This window comes from Zea mays, chromosome 3, assembly GCF_902167145.1.
Source record: "Zea mays cultivar B73 chromosome 3, Zm-B73-REFERENCE-NAM-5.0, whole genome shotgun sequence".
Classification (NCBI taxonomy): Eukaryota; Viridiplantae; Streptophyta; class Magnoliopsida; order Poales; family Poaceae; genus Zea; species Zea mays.
In genome coordinates, this window is record NC_050098.1 from 21297401 (window position 1) to 21315101 (window position 17701).

The following is a 17701-nucleotide window of genomic DNA, read 5'->3' on the forward strand; positions in this document are numbered from 1 at the left end:
CGTCCGCAGTATCAGGAACTGGACAGTCCGATCAGCCTCGCAGACCGTCTGAACTCATCAGGGCGCGGACCGTCCGCCGCCCCAGCGCGGACCGTCCGCGACAGGGCAGTAAAATCGGGCAGTGGCCGCAGACTTGACATTTGTGCTCATTCGCTCTTTCACTCTTGCTCTCCACTCGCCCAATACTCTCCTGTGTCGAGTGTGCGCGGACGGTGAAGTAAAGTTGCGCGCGGACAGTCCGGCAGCTTGCGGCAACATTCCATCAACATGTCTTCATCACGGTATCTTCAAATCTTGTGGATTTCATCAAATCTCTTCAATTTTGAGATTATTTGGGTTTCCTCTCTGATCTGAAATTGAGCAGTAGGTTTCAAAATCTGATTGGTGGGATTGTTAGTTCTCCTCAATGTGAATGCTATGCAAAATTTTGAACTTGTTTGGATGCGTATTCTCTGCAAAATCATCAAATTCAACATTTGTGGCGGCTAGGGTTCTTTGGAGTCGCCCCTGGTCGGTCACGGACCGTCCGCCTGGTGGACGCGGACCGTCCGGGCCTCTGGCGCGGACAGTCCGGCCCCCTAGCGCGGACCGTCCGGACCCTGGCAGAGCATTACAGTTCCATTCCTTTTTATAGTGGTGATTGGTATCAATTATTTATCTATGGATGTCTGTCGCATTGTTGCAGTGGTTTTGGTGGTCTCCGCAAGAAACTTGCAGGTCGCTTTAAATCCAAGCGCCCTCGTGGAAATGATGATGACTATACACCAACCACTGATTCAGAGGCCCAATCCTCAGCTGGGGGCACTGAATCCATGGATGCTGAAGATTTTCCTCATGTTCATCCCGATTATCCCATTGATACCCAAGGATGGACTTATCCAAAGCGGAGATTTTCTATGGCTGAGTACTGCTCTAGATGGACTGTGAACCAGTATACTCTGCCATCTGATACAAATATCCAGTTTTTCCACACTCAGCTGCATTTTGATGTCTTTTGGGGCACCCTGGTGTAAGCATCAGGTGATTGATTGGTCCTTCTTGCTAAGTCAATCAGTCATGGAGGGTCTGATCCCTAAGTTTGAAACATGTGGACTGTATCAGTTTATGGGACAACACACAGATTTCAATGAAATGGCTGTTAAGCAATTCCTGGCTACCTCGGAGATTGATATTGAAGAAGAATCTATCACCTGGATGACTGGCTTCAAGCGCTATTCTGCTTCTTTTGCTGACTTTGCCGCTGCCAACAGTCTGGACTATGGCACCATTTCTGCTGGGCTGGATCTTTATACTGAAGATAATTTTGAGGATTTTGTGCAATTTTATGAGCCAGCCAGGCTCGGAATACCCAGGAGGTTTGGAGAGACAGCAGGACTCAGACATCATCCTGCTGTCATCAACAAGATTGCCAGAGTCACCATTCTTCCCAAGAGTGGTGATAAGAGTAAAATACGAGATAAGTTCTGGAACATCATCCAGCACATCATGAATGGTGAAGTCATGAATATTGTTCTTTTCATGATGAGGCAGCTTAATGATTTGAAAATGGACAAGAATCAAAATTTAGCATATGCTCCTTACATTATGGCTCTCATCAAATCCAAGACAAGATTTGAGGGCCCATGCGAGATTGTTCACACCCCATTCAGGCCTTTTAAGAATGAGATAGGGTTTCTCACCAGGCCACTCACTCCCTTCCCAGATGATGAGGAAGACCCTGGCTATGAGGGTGGAGCAGCTCCTAATGTTGAGGGACAGCAGATGCCTCCTCCTCCACCTCCTCCTCAGCCTCAGCACTATTGGGAGCCTGCTCCAGGATACTTTGATCCTTATTTTCACAATATGCAGCAAGGGCTTGAGACTCATATTGATACTCGCTTTGAGGGCCTGATGACACATGTGGATCACCACCTCGATGACATGCAGTCTCGCTTTGACAGTAACTGGGATGCGCTCAACTCTGAATTTTCTGAGTTTCGTGATCAAATTCACACTAATGTCACTGATCCCATCATGTCCGGGCTGAATAATATGCAATAGAGTTTTCAAGATAACATGGGTGCTCTCTCCAGTCAATTTGACAATCTTTCTACAAATGACAACATGCATGATATAAGTCAGAGGCAGCAGCAGCTCCAGCAGGATTTTGGCCAGTTCTCCTCCCTGTTTGACACCTTCAGCACTCACTACTACAACATGCATCCTCCGCCGAGTGATCAGTGAGGCCTCTCCTTTGTGGCAATTGATGCCAAAGGGGGAGAGAAGTGATGAGAAGTTGTCTGGCGTCTCCTTCAGGGGGAGTTGGTGGTTCTATGTGGACATTAAGACCATGCATATACATTTTACCTTTTTATGCCGCTTGCATTAGTTTATGTCTTACGCATTTGGAACTGGTTTGAACTGTTAACTCTATGTCGTATGTCTGTGGACTATTATCTGTAATATTCTGTGGGATGAACTATGTTTTAGTTCAAATTACTCTATGTGTGGTTAATCGAGGAGTGATTATAATTGCTGCGCTCACTCTACGAATCATCTCTTGTATGCCTCGATAACCATGATTGTAGGAAAGTCTCCATCAAACTCCAATATATTATGTGTGTTATATCTTCAGCTTCAAATAATCCTGCACACACTTAGGGGGAGCCTTTCTTACATACTGAGTTTTTATTGGGATTTATCTATCTCTCGGACAGAACTTCAAACCAAGATAAGTCCTATGAAACTCATCTCCAAGATGTATCTTATACCTTAGGTATGAGAGAGATTTGGAAAAACTAAACTTCTCTTTAATATACTATGTGTTGTTGTCATCAATTACCAAAAAGGGGGAGATTGTGAATCATCTAGGCCCCTTTGGTAATGTTTTGGTAATTAATGACAACTGTTTGTGGACTAACGATTCTTGGAGAAATAAGAATGCAGGGTTGGACCACATAGAACAGGAAATGTTGAAGAATCATACGCATTGGTTGTGGATCAGATGAAGGGAAAGGTATTATATAGGTTTCATTTTTGCCGGTCTTAAGGAGTTTAGAGAAGATACCTGACCGGATTAGTAGGCTAGATAGCCGTACTATTAAGAGGGGTCAATGACTTAGATCTGTGTAAAACTTAGTGCCTCATAGAGCATCTAGTAGTTGCATTTGCATGAGGACTAACAGCGCTTCACATTTCGCGAGTCAAAAGTTCTTTCAAAAGCATGTTTGAAAAATTGCGAAGTCATGGACGCGCGGACTGTCCGGGCCTTAGGGGCGGACCGTCCGCGATCCACCAGAGGGGTCCAAAGTCTGACCATTTGTATTGACACTGTGTTCTATTGTACTACGGACCGTTCGGGCCTTAGGGCCGGACCGTCCGCAGTCATGACCAGAGGAGGGTGGCTTCGGGCCAGTCCCTGAATTATAGGCGGACGGTCCGGCTGTGAGGGGCGGACGGTCCGCAAGTGTCAAACTCGTTTTTGGACAGGGACTGTGTGTTTTTATTGTTTTGTACTACGGACTGTCCGGGGGACCAGTCCGGACAGTACTGTCTCAGGTCGCGGACCGTCCAGGATTTATAGCCGGATGGTCCGCGTGTGTTAACTTCTTTTGATCCGAGGCTCGGGTGTTTCATTCTGCCAGGTCGCGGACGGTCCGGCCTTGAAGGGCGGACTGTCCGGACCCACCTTTTGAGTCAGCTCTGACATGTTTCAAACGGTCATTATAGCCGTTATATGTACGGCGGACCGTCCGGCCCTAGGGCGCGGACGGTCCGCGTGTGCGCAGAACTGCCCCCTCTTGCACATAACGGTTGGTTTTAGATGGGGGACTATAAATAGAAGGGTAGCTCGTGTGAGAGAGCTCTCTTGGCCATTCCTTGCACACATTGAGCTCATTTGTGATCCTCCAACTCACTCTCTCACACTCTTTGCTTGAGATTGCATTCTAGTGAGAGATTGAGGGTTCCTAGTGCATTTGCATCTTTTGGTGATTCTTGAGGCACTAGGTGGTACACCGAGCAAGCGTCGTTGGCTTGTTACTCTTGGAGGTTGCCGCCTCCTAGACGGCTCGGGTGATTGTCTCCGTCGAGCTCTCCAAGAAGATTGTGGAGAAACCGCGGTGTGGATTGTGAGGGGTTCGCGCCTACCTCGCCGGAGCGGCAAAGGTGACATTAGTGGAATCGAGGTATTGAGTGATTTCTTGTCCACTTGGCTCAAAGATCAAGTCGTGTCTTGATAGAGGAGCAAGTGAGAGCTTGAAGTCCACCTCAACGTGGATTAGGGGTGATCGGCAAATCACCGATACCACGGGATAAATTTCGGTGTCTATTCCTTCTAGCATTTCTTATTGCCTTGCAATTGATTAGTGATTTGCTTATTGTTCTTCAAGTATTCAATCTCCGTAGTTGTTTTTCATACATTGTTTACTTATTGACACTAGATAATTTATTCCTCTTGTTGCATTGATTAAATTTATTTAGTATTGTTGATTTTAGTCAAAACCGTCTATTCACCCCCCCTCTAGCCGGTGTCCTAGATCCTACAATCGGCCCTGCCCTTTTTGCTTAGTCACAATCAATCACCCGGAACACATGAACTCGTGTCGGTATTTTTTCGCCACCGTGGTCAGTCTAAACCAGGGCCGTAACTACGTAATTGAAACCCGTTCTAAGATTGTCTCATGCCTGTAACACTCACCCAGTAATTAAATTGGGCAGCCACCACCGATCTTGGCCGGTCCACGTAGCAGGATCATCGTTGGTGAGCGCGCCGTCGATTTGGACCTCTTCGGAGAAGAAATAGAATTAGAGGGGTATGATTGCATAAAGTCAGTGACTTGGGAAATAGTCTCGAGAGCGTTTTTTGAATTATTTGAAGTAGCGAGGGCCTTTTCGCAAGACTACTAGAGCAGCACGGGCACGCGCGCGTTTCCGCGTGGTCATGGGCCGCTTGAACCAGATTCGGCCCAGTACTATTTGATCTTTTCCTTTTTTCTTTTTCAGTGGAACTTTAGAAATCTATAGAAAATTGTAGAAAAATCCTAAAATTGTCAAACAAATTTTCCTAGACTTCTTATTTTTCATAGTATTTAATAAAAATAATTTCATGATTTTTAGATTAAATAATAAATTTTGGGGTATTTAAAATAGCCTAAAGCTTTGATTCTGGATTTTTAGAAAATAGATAATAAGTCCAAAAATGCCCAAACTTTTTATATGAGCCCTACACATTATTTAGAAGCCTTGGGTAGAGTCTGGTTTGATTTGGACCTTGTTTGATACTTAGAACCCAAAACCCCCACTCCTGCCCTTTGAACTCCTTTACTGACTCCGGAAACCCTAAGTTCTCGGAGTTCCGTGAAGGAAATTGTATTTAAGACTTTAGATAATAAATTCTTATTATCTGTGCACTCTCATGAGCATTACATGGCATTCATTCTTATATGCACATATAAATGATTATGTTTAGAAAACGAAGAAGAGATCGAAGTGACTAAAGAGAAGACACCACCACCTTTGGAATCTCAGGCAGGGACTTGTTTCTACCTTGATATCTGCGGGTCCGAGCCTGACTCACCTACTAACGAAGGCAAGCCCCGGTGCATTTGCCACCTTCCTTGATGTTTTTAAAATCTTTCTCACTTGCTTGCTGCATTAGGTGATAGGAGTTGATTGCTTAAACAATTCCTGCATTACCTTCCTTGAACTTGATTACCCTTCCTTTGAAACCCTGTTTTTATAAAAGGTTTTACTATGCTTAGTATTGCTTTAACAAAAACAAAAGGTTTTGTTTGACAAAAGATGATTGGCAAAGTGGGAAGGATGTTTTTGAAAATAAAACTTGATGGTGAACCCATCACGGCCATGATGGATTCAACATCGGAAAAGATGTACCTCTGCCAGGTACCAAGTTTTTGGGTTTAAATGATTAAGCTGAGACCGGGCGGGTGACTTGCACGAGAAGAGAGTCTCGGTGTAGTGTCTCCGTCTGAGTCGATTAAGGACCGTCTCGATGTAGGCTTGATGACCGAGGACCCTTTAACTGGTCACATGCCTCGTCATGGGTAAGCCTTGCCTCGGGCAGACTAAGGCCAGAATAAGATAACACGAAATGGGCGTGGAGTGGTGGCGAGAGTAGCGTGTACCCTCCGTAGCAAGAGGCTGGACGGTGGTGTATCTGTGCTCTTGGTTTGCGTGAACCTGATCTGGTCTTAAGAACCCCGGTGGCGGGTTGACATATGCAAGGGTTAAGTGCTACATATGTCGTGTGATTGGAGATCCTCAGCTGAGTATAATCGATTCGGATCGCCGTACCTTCGCGGTTATGAAGACTTGGTCACTGACTTACACGTAGCAATCCAGTGAAGATGAAGGGATCGATGAGAAATTGGCTAGTGCAGGTCAAGTGTTTGAACTAGGGTAGAAAGAACTCTAGATGCAGGTAAGTTTACCTAACCTGAAAATAAAACTGGATTTTTAAGGATCCACTTTAGTAAGCATTTATGCAAAACAGAGTCTTTGATCATTGAGGAACCTTACCTTGACTCCCTGATAACCAGCATACCCTTGAGAGTCTTTTCTTTAGTCGGGTAAGACTTGCTGAGTAATTACATACTCAGGGTTTATTCCCCCGTTGTTTTAGGTGAGGAGGCAGCAAATTTTTGTTGCTTTTGTACCAAGGTGGTTCCAAATGAAGAAAAACAAGAATGAAGCTGCGGGAGGACATGGTCCTCCATAAAAACTTTTATGTAAGAACTTATCGGGAGGAGTTTCTGCCTCCCTTGGTATTGTAATAATACTTCTCAGCACTCGTTTTATAACTCTGGTCTGTAATAAGTAACTTGATCTTACTTTTTAAATAAATGTAAGATGATGTAATCGCTTCCGCATTTCTATATCTCCGATGTTCTGTAATGTCTCCAAGACGGGTGAAACGTTCCTGGAAAGGTAGAAGATACCGAACTTGTCAAGTGATTCAGGAACATCTACAGGGTTGTCTGATGTCTGATGGACAAGGACAACTGTAGGTGGGCCTAATGACTTGGGAGGTTCCGTCACAAAACCCCTTATATTAGTTAAGCAAAAACAAAGTGACTCTCATTTCTGGAAAAAAATTCTGAGTTTACGGGACAATTTTTACAAGTACTGTAAAACTGAAGTTGGTAATGGTCTGAAGACTAGTTTCTGGAAGAGTAATTGGATTGGTAATCAGCCTCTGTCTATCCAGTTTCCTGTTCTTTTCGACTTGACCTATGACAAAGATGTTTCTGTTAATGAAGTTTTCACTTCTAACTTTGAGTCTCTTACTTTCAGAAGAAGGATTGTGGGTAATTTGAGGATGTTATTCGATGAAATGATAAGTTGTTGTAATCAGGTAACTCTGTCTGATCAGGAGGATAAAATTGTGTGGAATCTAGGGAAAAAAGGCTTCTCAGTTAACTCTATGTACAAAAAGAAAATGGAAGAGCAAGTTTTGATTCCATATAAGTTATTGTGGAAATCTAAATTACCTCATAAAATCAAGGTTTTCTTTTGGTTAGCGGTAAGAAATAAAATTCTTACTAAGGACAACCTGAAGAAAAGGAACTAGATTGGTTCTTTGAATTGTTGTTTCTGTGGGGTGGATGAATCTATCGATCACCTGTTCTTTCATTGCCCCATTGCTAAATATATGTGGAGAGTGATTCAAGTTGCCTTGAATTTAAGGCTGATTCCGAATAGTATCAGCAATCTTTATGACAATTGGTTATGTAAACCAAAAGACAAAATGACTCATTTGGTGTTATTTGGTTGTGGTGCGTTATTCTGGGCTATTTGGCGCACTAGAAATGATTGGTGCTTTGGAAAAAATCATTTACTTGATCCATCTAACATCATTTTTCTTTGCTGCTTCTGGCTGGATTCTTTGGCTACTCGCCAGAAAAAGAAGGAGCAAAGAATGGTGGTGCTAGGAAGCAAGCTAATCCGAAAGACGGCAAGTGAAGCTTTCGGCAGGGCCTTGGGGTGGTGCCCTTTGGACGGGCGCATTTCTGGTTGATATGGAAGCTGGAACTTGGAAGTTGATGTTGATGTTTGTCTGTCTTTTGTTGGTTAGATTGTTCAGATCCTTGTGTGGCTTCTGCCTGTCTGTTTGGGTTGTAAATAAGAAAGTCTTATGTAGTTCATCGTAGGCCAAAACTTGTTCTGCTATCTTAGGCTCTTCACTGATCTAGCTTGATAGTGTTTAGAGTCTAGATAGGTTCATGGCCACGTTCGATCTTTTGAGATGATGTGCCGCGTGGTGGTGGTTGTTTTAAACTTTCCTATTTCTTAATGAAATAGGGGGCTTCGCCCCTTCATAAAAAAAGCATAAGGGTATGGAGATACATGTGAAGCCATAATATCGAAAGAATTGACCCATCTTGCCAAGATACGAAGTTATTGCGATTTGCATATGCAAGTTCGTTGAGCATTAACGATCCGCATAATGCATACGCTTTCGGAGCATGCTATGGGTAGGCAGCAGCAGGCTTGGATGCTTCCGGCCGGGGCAAGAACTCCCCATTGCATTACGATTTTGCGACGTTGCTTGGGCCGGCAGCTTTGCCTGTGCCGTCCAGAGGGAAAATTCGGCCGGCCAGCCGCCGGCCGCCAGCTGATCATCGATCCGGCGGCCAAACCCCCCTGGCTAGGTAGGAGAGGACTCCATCGACTGATCATCGCGAGCCCAATGATGCACCGGATGACTGAACACACAGGAGAGGACTCCATCGACTGATCATCGTCGCGAGCCCAATGATGCACCGGCCGCCGGATGACGGGACGGACCGAACACGACGGGGAGAGAGAGAGGTTTACCGGCACGCTGCTTTCGGACGACGATCGATCTGGCACGCAACGCAAATGACGCGAGCTCGAGCCGTGTGGCGGCCTCGGCCCGTTTTCTTGTATCTTGACGCTACGCCATGACCTGACCAGCCAGCGCTGCGCTAGCTGCTCCGTTCGTCCACGGGACAGGCTCTCGCTCGCACCAGAAATCTTCCTTGGCCGTGCAAGCTAGTCATGGGGCGGCTGGAACCTTCGGCGGCAACGCTATCCTAGCATGCAGGCGACAGTTATCCGTTAAAGGCCATGTAAACGACGACCCAATTAACGGCGTATCTTGAGTAGAATTTATTGCCAGATTAGGGCATGTACAATGCTTAGACACCAAAACGGTTCTCCAAATATAATAGACAGCTAAGAGACTCTTTCATATAATGAAGTGTCTATAAATACAGTCTGTTAATAAATGCATATGTAAAGTAGACTTAAAAACAATCTTGATCAAATGTGCACACACATTTTGTATCAGCTACTACTGGAACTGCAAGAGTCGCCAACTAATCTCGTTGCCACCGCACGGGATCAGCAAGAGACGGCCAGAACTCGTACAGTCGGAAGAGGCCTCGTCGGTTCTTGCTAGGGATGGGAGCCAGCGACGTCTCCCCACCAAGCAACGGCTGCAGAGATTTTTTTCAAAAACCCCCCTGGAGACGGTGTGGAGACGCCTGAGTAAATGGCGTTGTACACGCCCTTACAAAGTTATCTTAAAGGTGCGTCATCTAGCTGCTTTGAAATCTCGAAATGCAGTTTTGGCGCCTATAGTTGTAATGGGTCGTCGGAACACAGGTTTACCTAGTTCAAAGCTTACACGACCGACAGGATCTACATGTCAATGACAAGCCTCCATCTTAAAGAATCATATTTTTTACATCCTCAGATGAAGATAAATTTTTATGCAAAAAATAATAATAGCACGTTGACACCAGTAGAAAACAGCTCTAAGTTTACGGTGAGGTCTAATTTTTACAGGTGGTTTCAGTGATCACGCACCAGTGAAAAAAAACTTATGGGCCTGATTAAACAACCGTCAGTGAAAACACATTTTCACTAGCGGTTATCTTAAATTCGGTTTTGGTGGAAATTCTGAAAAAAAACGGAAAAATCACAACCGGCGGCTAAGTTCAGAAAACCGCCAGTGGACTGGCGGTTGATATTATGGAACCACCAATAAAAAATATATTTCCACGAGCGGTTGCGTGAAGATAACCGCCAGTGAAAATATCACTGGACACTAACGCTGATGGTTCTAATAGACGCCAGTGAAAATGGGTTACCAATAGCATTTATAGAGTTTTTGTGTACTAGTATGAGATCTATAACTTTCTAATTCTAGATTTTTTTCAGTTAAAATTGTTAAGATGCTAAAAATTAGTAAAAAGTTTAAACAATATATTAATCGTGTATCGGGACTCGTTGCTTTGTTTTCTTTAGAAAAATCATATGTTTCTTGTATGGTGTTGTAGCTCTTGATGAGATCCATAAATTCCTAATTTTGTGTTATATTATTTGAGATGGTCAAAATGCTAAAAACTAAAAGTTTCAGTAGCATTTTAGTCACGTACGTCGGTTATTAGAAATCATTATTTTTATAGAGGGTAACTGAAGACCACTAGTGAAAATCGATTTTTACTGTCGATCGGCGTAATAACACAATAGTGAAAACTATTTTTTAAAACATAAAACGGGTTTTAAGAACAACAAAAAAATATTTTATAGGAAGTCACGGGTCGCAAGTCACGACATTTTTCACATAAAATTCGCGCGCTACGCAGCTTATAGGAATAGAATCCCCCAGACCTCAATGTCGCGTGTATCCTCGTGTACCACTCCGCCTATGGTATGTTTTGTATCTAGTTTGTAGTTTTATTGTCCACGTATTGCAACCAACTTAGTGTAAATTGCTCATTTGAGACCTTAAACGAATTCAAATAATAAAGTTGTTAACTACAAATTGAATAACTTTTGAAGTTCTACAACTTTCATTTTGACACTTTTTTCATCCGAGGTCGTTTGCAAAATTTGAATTTTAAATTTGGCAAATTTAGATACAATTTTTGAGAGCCGAAATGATTTCAAATAAAAAAGTTGTCAACTACAACCAACCTTTTATTTTGGTGGTTTTATCATACGAGATCGTTCAAAAAACTCGAAAAATTAAGGATAAAAATAATTTCTATTGGTGGTTACTTACGAAAACCGCTACTAGAAATCATGGATGCGGTTTTCTTAAGGAAATGCCTGTAGAAAAACGACCTCTAGTGGCAGTTTTTTTAAGTAACCGTCACTAAAAATAGCACAGATGATTGATAATTGAATTAGTATGTAAAAATATATCACACCGCAGGCTTTGAGCATTTTTTCTATTAGTGAAATTAATACAAAACATGATTCAAAACTAAAGCTTTATGGTATTTTTTTAGCATCTTAACAACATCAAACGGACAGAATTCAAAACTAAAGCTTTGTAAATCTCCTCGTAGGCTTCAGCTTTGATACACAAAGTATATTTATCCGACGCCATACAGCAGGTAAGGTACGATTTTCTAAGGCAATAAACCGGGTACACGTACGACTAATATGTTGCTCAAACTTCAGACTATTTTTTTTAGAACCATATCAAGTAACAAAACTCAAAATTATGAATTTGTAGATTTCATCGATTATTGCTATAACTGATTTTCGTATATAAGTATTTACCTAACGCAATACAAAAAGATATGTGTTTCTTTTTCTGGGATGACACTAGCTAGTACACGAACAGTATACTGCTGAAACTTTTAACAATTTGTAAATAACAGAAGTCCAAACTAGCTAGAAAGTTACCTTATCGAGAGGTACAAATTTTGTATATAATAAAAATCATCTTCAACAAAGGTTGTATAAAAAAAGGTCTTAAGTGGTGTCTTGCCGTTGCGACGTGGGTTTTACGTGCCAGATTCAAGCAGACGCTTCACAGCGGATCGGATAAGTATCCATTTAAACCTAGACAAGACCTGTTACAAATTTATAAAGCAAAAAAAAAGCGTTTGGAGTTTTTAGACTAGAGATGGGGTGGGGGTGGGGGGGGGGGGGGGGGGTGGGGGGGGGCGGCAACTCCGTCGCAGCAAGCAGGATGCAGTCGACAGGTCATGCGAACGGGGCCCATCGGGCATACGTATCTGGTTGCAAAGCCCAGGTCGCGATCCCTACTGGCGTTTTCGGTTTTCCCATGCAATGCGATTGCCCACCGGCGACCGAAGGGTTGAGCGAGTTTTACTCCTCCCAAAGCCGAAGCCACTCCGTAATAATCAGCCGAGCGACCCCGATCGCACGGCTCACGGCTGCGTGTATACGCAAGCGGTCTCTCTGAGATGTGGGTCGTGAGCCAGCCCTGGCCCCGCACGTCGGCGACACGCCCGGCCTGGACATCAAGTGGTACTGGACCGACCGATGTCACTGGCTCGTACGTTGCCCAAACTTGAGTGTTATACAAAAGATAGGGCGGCTGATACGGGGTTAGGTAGCTAGGCCGACTGGCCTGGCCGTGGAGGCTCATTTCTACCGCCTCGTGCCGGATTCCGGCACGCGACTCCAGCTTTTTGGTTGTGTCGTCGCGGCGAACGCGATCGCCGGACGAACTCTCATGCCCCGGCTCACATCCTTATAAATTGCCTCCCCCCCTGCATGCCTCTTGGTATATCCATCTCACTAGCTAAGCCAGCAGCCACAGCGCCACAGGCAGAGCAACCACACGCTCTTCGATCCGTCATTAGCCAGCGCCTCGATCTCCTTCGATTCAATCGTTTGACATTGATATGGCGTTCGCTGAGGTATGTGTTTGTGCGTAGTGCATATATATACCAGATTATCTGTATGGTTCTCTTAGTCACAAGGTACTAGGATTAATTACGGTGTCGAGTCTAATTGGGTTCTGTCACGTATATATATATAATCCGCAGCAGCAGTGGTAGCTTGCTCACCAGCCGCGCGAAAACCTTAGCTTATTTGAAACCTACAACAACTTGGTGTGAATTTTCTGGACAAAAGATGTGTCCTGGGCGCACTCATGTTCAAGGCAGCTGTCACTGGCTTGCCATGGCTTTAAAGCCAAGCATCCAGGCAGCCCAGTACGATCGAGTACTTAGGAGATGTCTTACGTGCAGTTCCTGAACTGTCGTCCGACCCATGGCCATTGACAAGCCTCCCACATCCAACTGCTGTCATGATATGATGTTCTCGACAGCACACACAGGCAGCTCTTCCATCTCTCCGACACGCACGCACCGAGCACACCACATGTGTCTAACTGTCTATGGCTCTTTTGCCTAAACGGCGCGCGCAGGAGGAGACGACGAGGTACCTCGGCACGAACCTCATCGAGAGCTGCGGCGACTCGGAGGACGGGCTCGCCGGCTGGGCTCCGTCCGGCTCGTGCACGCTCTCCGCGCACGCCGACGAGGACGCGTCTCTTCCTTCGCTGGCAGCCGCATTGTCCGCCGCCGCCGGCGGCGACGACGAAGGCGACGACTCTGACGAGGACGAATTCCAGCAGCGCGCGCCGAGGCCCAGCGGCCGGTACGTCCTGGCCGCGCGCCGCGCGAGCGACAAGGACGGGCTCTGCCGCGCGGTCTCGCGCGCCCCGATCAGGCCCAACGTAACGTACCGGGTGGCCGGGTGGGTCGGCCTGGGCGCCGCCGTGGACGGCTCCCACGCCGTTCACGTCGAGGTCCGCGTCGACGGTGGTGGCCGCCCGGTCGGTGGCGGCGTGGCTGTGGTCGAGTCGGGGAAGTGGGGCCAGATCAAGGGCTCGTTCCGTGTCGACTGCGATGAGCCACCGCGCCACGCCAAGGTCTACGTCCACGGGCCGCCGGCCGGGGTGGACCTCAAGGTCACGACGGATCTGCAGGTGTGCGCGGTGAACAAGATTCCGAGGCTCAGGCACCTCAGGAAGAAGGCCGACAAGGTAGGCCAACGATGATGATGATGATGATGATGTTCAAATTTTCCATAAACTGATTATTAAGTACGGTCGAAACTGCAACTGTACGTAGGTGCGCAAGCGTGACGTGGTCCTCAAGGTGAGCCGGCGGACGGACGTCGACGACGACGACACGACGGCGAGCGTCGCCGGGGCGCACATCCAGGTGGTCCAGGTCCAGAACAGCGTCCCCATCGGCAGCTGCATCACCAAGGCGGGCATGCAGAACCCGGAGTACGTGGACTTCTTCACCAAGCACTTCGACTGGGCCGTGCTCGAGAACGAGCTCAAGTGGTACTACACGGAGGCCGTGCGGGGGCAGGTGAGCTACGCCGACGCCGACGAGCTCATCGACTTCTGCGACCGCCACGGCAAGCCCGTGCGCGGGCACTGCATCTTCTGGGCCGTGGAGAACTCGGTGCAGCCGTGGGTCCGCGCGCTCAGCGCCGACCAGCTCCGGGCGGCCGTGGAGGCCCGGCTGCGGGGCCTCGTGTCGCGCTACGCAGGCCGGTTCCCGCACTACGAGGTCAACAACGAGATGCTCCACGGGGCATTCTACCAGCAGCGCCTCGGCGACGACATCAACGCGCACATGTTCCGGGAGACGGCGCAGATCGACCCGGCGCCGGCGCTGTTCGTCAACGACTACAACGTGGAGAGCGCCAACGACCCCAACGCCACGCCGGAGAAGTACGTGGCGCTGGTCACGGACCTGCAGAGGCGGGGCGCGCCCGTGGGCGGGATCGGCGTCCAGGGCCACGTCACGCACCCCGTCGGGGACATCATCTGCGACGCGCTGGACAAGCTCGCCGTCACGGGGCTGCCCATCTGGATCACGGAGCTGGACGTGTCGGCCGCCGACGAGTCCGTGCGCGCCGACGACCTGGAGATCGTGCTGCGGGAGGCGTTCGCGCACCCGGCCGTCGAGGGCATCATGCTCTGGGGCTTCATGCAGGGCCACATGTGGCGCTCCCACGGCCAGCTCGTCAACGCCGACGGCAAGTACACCCAGGCAGGCAACATGTTCGCGGGCCTCCGCCGGGAGTGGACGTCGCACGCGCGGGGGAAGGTGGACAGCATCGGCAACTTCAAGTTCAGAGGGTTCCACGGCACGTACCAGGTGCTGCTTACGACGCCCGCCGGAGAGGTGAAGAAGCGGACGTTCGACGTACACAAGGGGGATGCGCCGCTCGTGCTGGACATGGATTTCTAGCTTTCCATTACATCGTACACATTGGTCACCCACCGGTTATTACAGTTACGACAAGGATTAGTACGATCTAGAACTTATATATTTGTGTACAAATTATGTGTGGTATATTGGGATTGGTGTGATGCTTAGACATTATAGTAGTGAAGAAAAAATAAGAATCTTTAGTCCCGGATTGTGTAGATGATTGGTACTATTGTACTCAGTATTTATTATGACAGACTGCAGTAAATAAACAAAAGGATTACCTTTTTTCCACCTTGGTTTGTTTAGCTCGATCCATGTGTATTATAATGGATTGGAGTTCTTCATATCAATGTATTTTAACACATGTGCATTTAATCGGATACAGGAGAAGACCTTATATCTATCACACACGGAAATCCTCATGAGGATGTGTCGAGCAGATCATGCATATGTGAAAGGTAAATGTGCCCTTGTGCTATTTCTAAAGTGTTTTGGTGATTAAGTGCCCAACACAAATGCTTTAAGTGTTAATTTGTGCTAAAGATTCAAGAAGTACAAATCGAGTTACAAGGTACGTTTCTAGACTTAGTACATTGTTTTGAGTACTAACATATTTTGTCTAAGTGCTAGAAACAGGAGAAAATGAATTAGAAAGGAGTTGACTGTGTACAGCCAACTACTGCTCGGTCTGGGTGCACCGGACCGTCCGGTGGTGCACCGGACAGTGTCCGGTGCGCCAGGACCAGTCTCGGTGAACAGTCCGCTCTCGGGACGCGACGGCGGCGTACGGCTATAAATCATCAGACTGTTCGGTGGTGCATTGGACTGTCCGGTGAGTCGTCCGCGGCGAAGTCGTCGCTCTCGGGAAACGTTCAACGACGTACGACTAAAATTCACCGGACTGTCCGGTGAGCCAACGGTCGACTGCGCCAACGGTCGGCCGCGCAATCCGCGCGCGACGCATGGGCACGCCAACGGTCGGCAGGGGACACCGGACTGTCCGGTGTGCCGACTGCCGCAAATCTGCAATGGTCGGATGCTTCAGAAAAGGAAAGAGATCGCGCACCGGACAGCTACAGGGACTGTCCGGTGCGCCACCCGACAGAAGGCAAGATTTGTCTTCCAAAGTTGCCTCCAACGGCTCCTAGCTGCCTTGGGGCTATAAAAGGGACCCCTAGGCGCATGGAGGAGTCACACAAGCATACTTTGAGTATTCTAAGTCTTCCACACTCCGTCTCCGCGCACTTGATTGACTTTGTTAGTGATTTGAGCTCCGTTCTAGTGGTGAACTTGTTGCGATTCATTTGAGCTCAAGTCTTGGCTGTGTGTGTGTGCGTATCGCTACGGATTTGTGTGTGTTGCTTCCCTCCCTTACTCTAGTGCTTTCACTTTGATCTTTGTTGTAAGGGCGAGAGACTCTAATTTGTGGAGATTCCTCGCAAACGGGAAAAGAGATAAGCAAGAAGAACACTGTGGTATTCAAGTTGATCATTGGATCACTTGAAAGGGGTTGAGTGCAACCCTCGTCCATTGGGACGCCACAACGTGGAGGTAGGCAAGTGTTATACTTGCCGAACCAAGGGATAAACTCGCGTGTCTTGTGTGATTGTTTTTCTGTGATACTTGTGTGTTCGCAAGAGCTCGCTACTTAGCCATTCTAACACTTAACCAAGTATTGTGGCTATTAGTTGTTGAATTTTACAGGATCACCTATTCACCCCCCTCTCTAGGTGCTCTCAATTGGTATCAGAGCCGTTCTCTTCACAAAAGGGACTAATCGCCTGAAGAGATGGATCCTAAGGGAAAGGGGATGGTGGTCAATGATAAGGGGAAGGAGTACATCTTCAATGAGCCGAGGGACAACAAGCCCACTGACTCTAGCTTGAGTCATAAGAAGAAGGACGGGAAGAAGAAGAGGCGCATTAAGAAGATCGTCTACTACGACAGCGACGAGTCCTCTTCTTCCCAAAGAGACGACGAATACGACGAGAAAAAGAAACCGGTTAACTCAAACTTTTCTTTTGATTATTCTCGTATTCCGTATAATTCCAATGCCCATTTGCTTTCTATTCCTCTCAGTAAACCTCTACACTTTGATGGAGAGGACTATGCTTTTTGGAGTCACAAAATGTGTAGTCACCTTTTCTCTCTCCATCCTAGTATTTAGGAGATAGTTGAGAATGGAATGTAATTTGATAGTACGGACAACCATGTTTATATTAACGAAAAAATTCACAAAAAATACACAAGCTACCACTGTTTTGTTAGCATCGTTGTGCAGGGATGAATATAACAAGGTGAGCGGCTTGGACAACGCCAAGCAAATATGGGACACCCTCAAGATCTCGCATGAGGGGAACGACGCCACCATGATCACCAAAATGGAGTTGGTGGAAGGCGAGCTAGGAAGGTTTGCCATGATCAGGGGAGAGGAGCCAACGCAAACATACAACAGGCTCAAGACCCTGGTCAACAAGATCAGGAGCTATGGAAGCACGAGATGGACGAACCACGACATCGCCCGACTTATGCTCAGGTCTTTTACTGTCATTGACCCTCATCTTGTGAACTTAATCCGTGAGAATCCTAGGTACACAAAGATGACGCCCGAGGAGATACTCGGAAAGTTTGTGAGCGGGCGTATGATGGTCAAGGAAGCAAGATACGTTGATGATGCATTGAATGACCCAATGCCCATCTATGAGCCCCAACCCGTTGCACTC

At 46.9% G+C, this 17701-nt stretch overlaps 1 protein-coding gene across 2 annotated transcripts; it reads left to right on the plus strand.

Annotated features, from left to right (window-relative positions):
• The first annotated feature begins 12522 nt into the window (after positions 1-12522).
• LOC100281198 (endo-1,4-beta-xylanase) lies at positions 12523-15269 on the plus strand. 2 transcript variants are annotated; one of them, NM_001372494.1, is made up of 3 exons: positions 12523-12653; positions 13166-13786; positions 13875-15268. In NM_001372494.1, exons 1-3 carry the CDS (start codon positions 12639-12641, stop codon positions 15012-15014), a joined length of 1776 nt encoding a protein of 591 aa, NP_001359423.1. In that variant the 5' UTR covers positions 12523-12638; the 3' UTR covers positions 15015-15268. The 2 variants fall into 2 exon arrangements, with proteins under 2 accessions (NP_001359423.1, XP_008672818.1); XM_008674596.4 differs by lacking the exon at positions 12523-12653 and having other exon boundaries at positions 12697-13786; positions 13875-15269.
• Positions 15270-17701: the final 2432 nt, after the last annotated feature.

Coding starts and splice junctions, on each gene's coding strand:
- LOC100281198 (XM_008674596.4), top strand. CDS start 13,136: ATGGCTCTTTTGCCTAAACGGCGCGCGCAGGAGGAGACGACGAGGTAC. Junction 13,787..13,874: donor TCAGGAAGAAGGCCGACAAG/GTAGGCCAACGA, acceptor AACTGTACGTAG/GTGCGCAAGCGTGACGTGGT.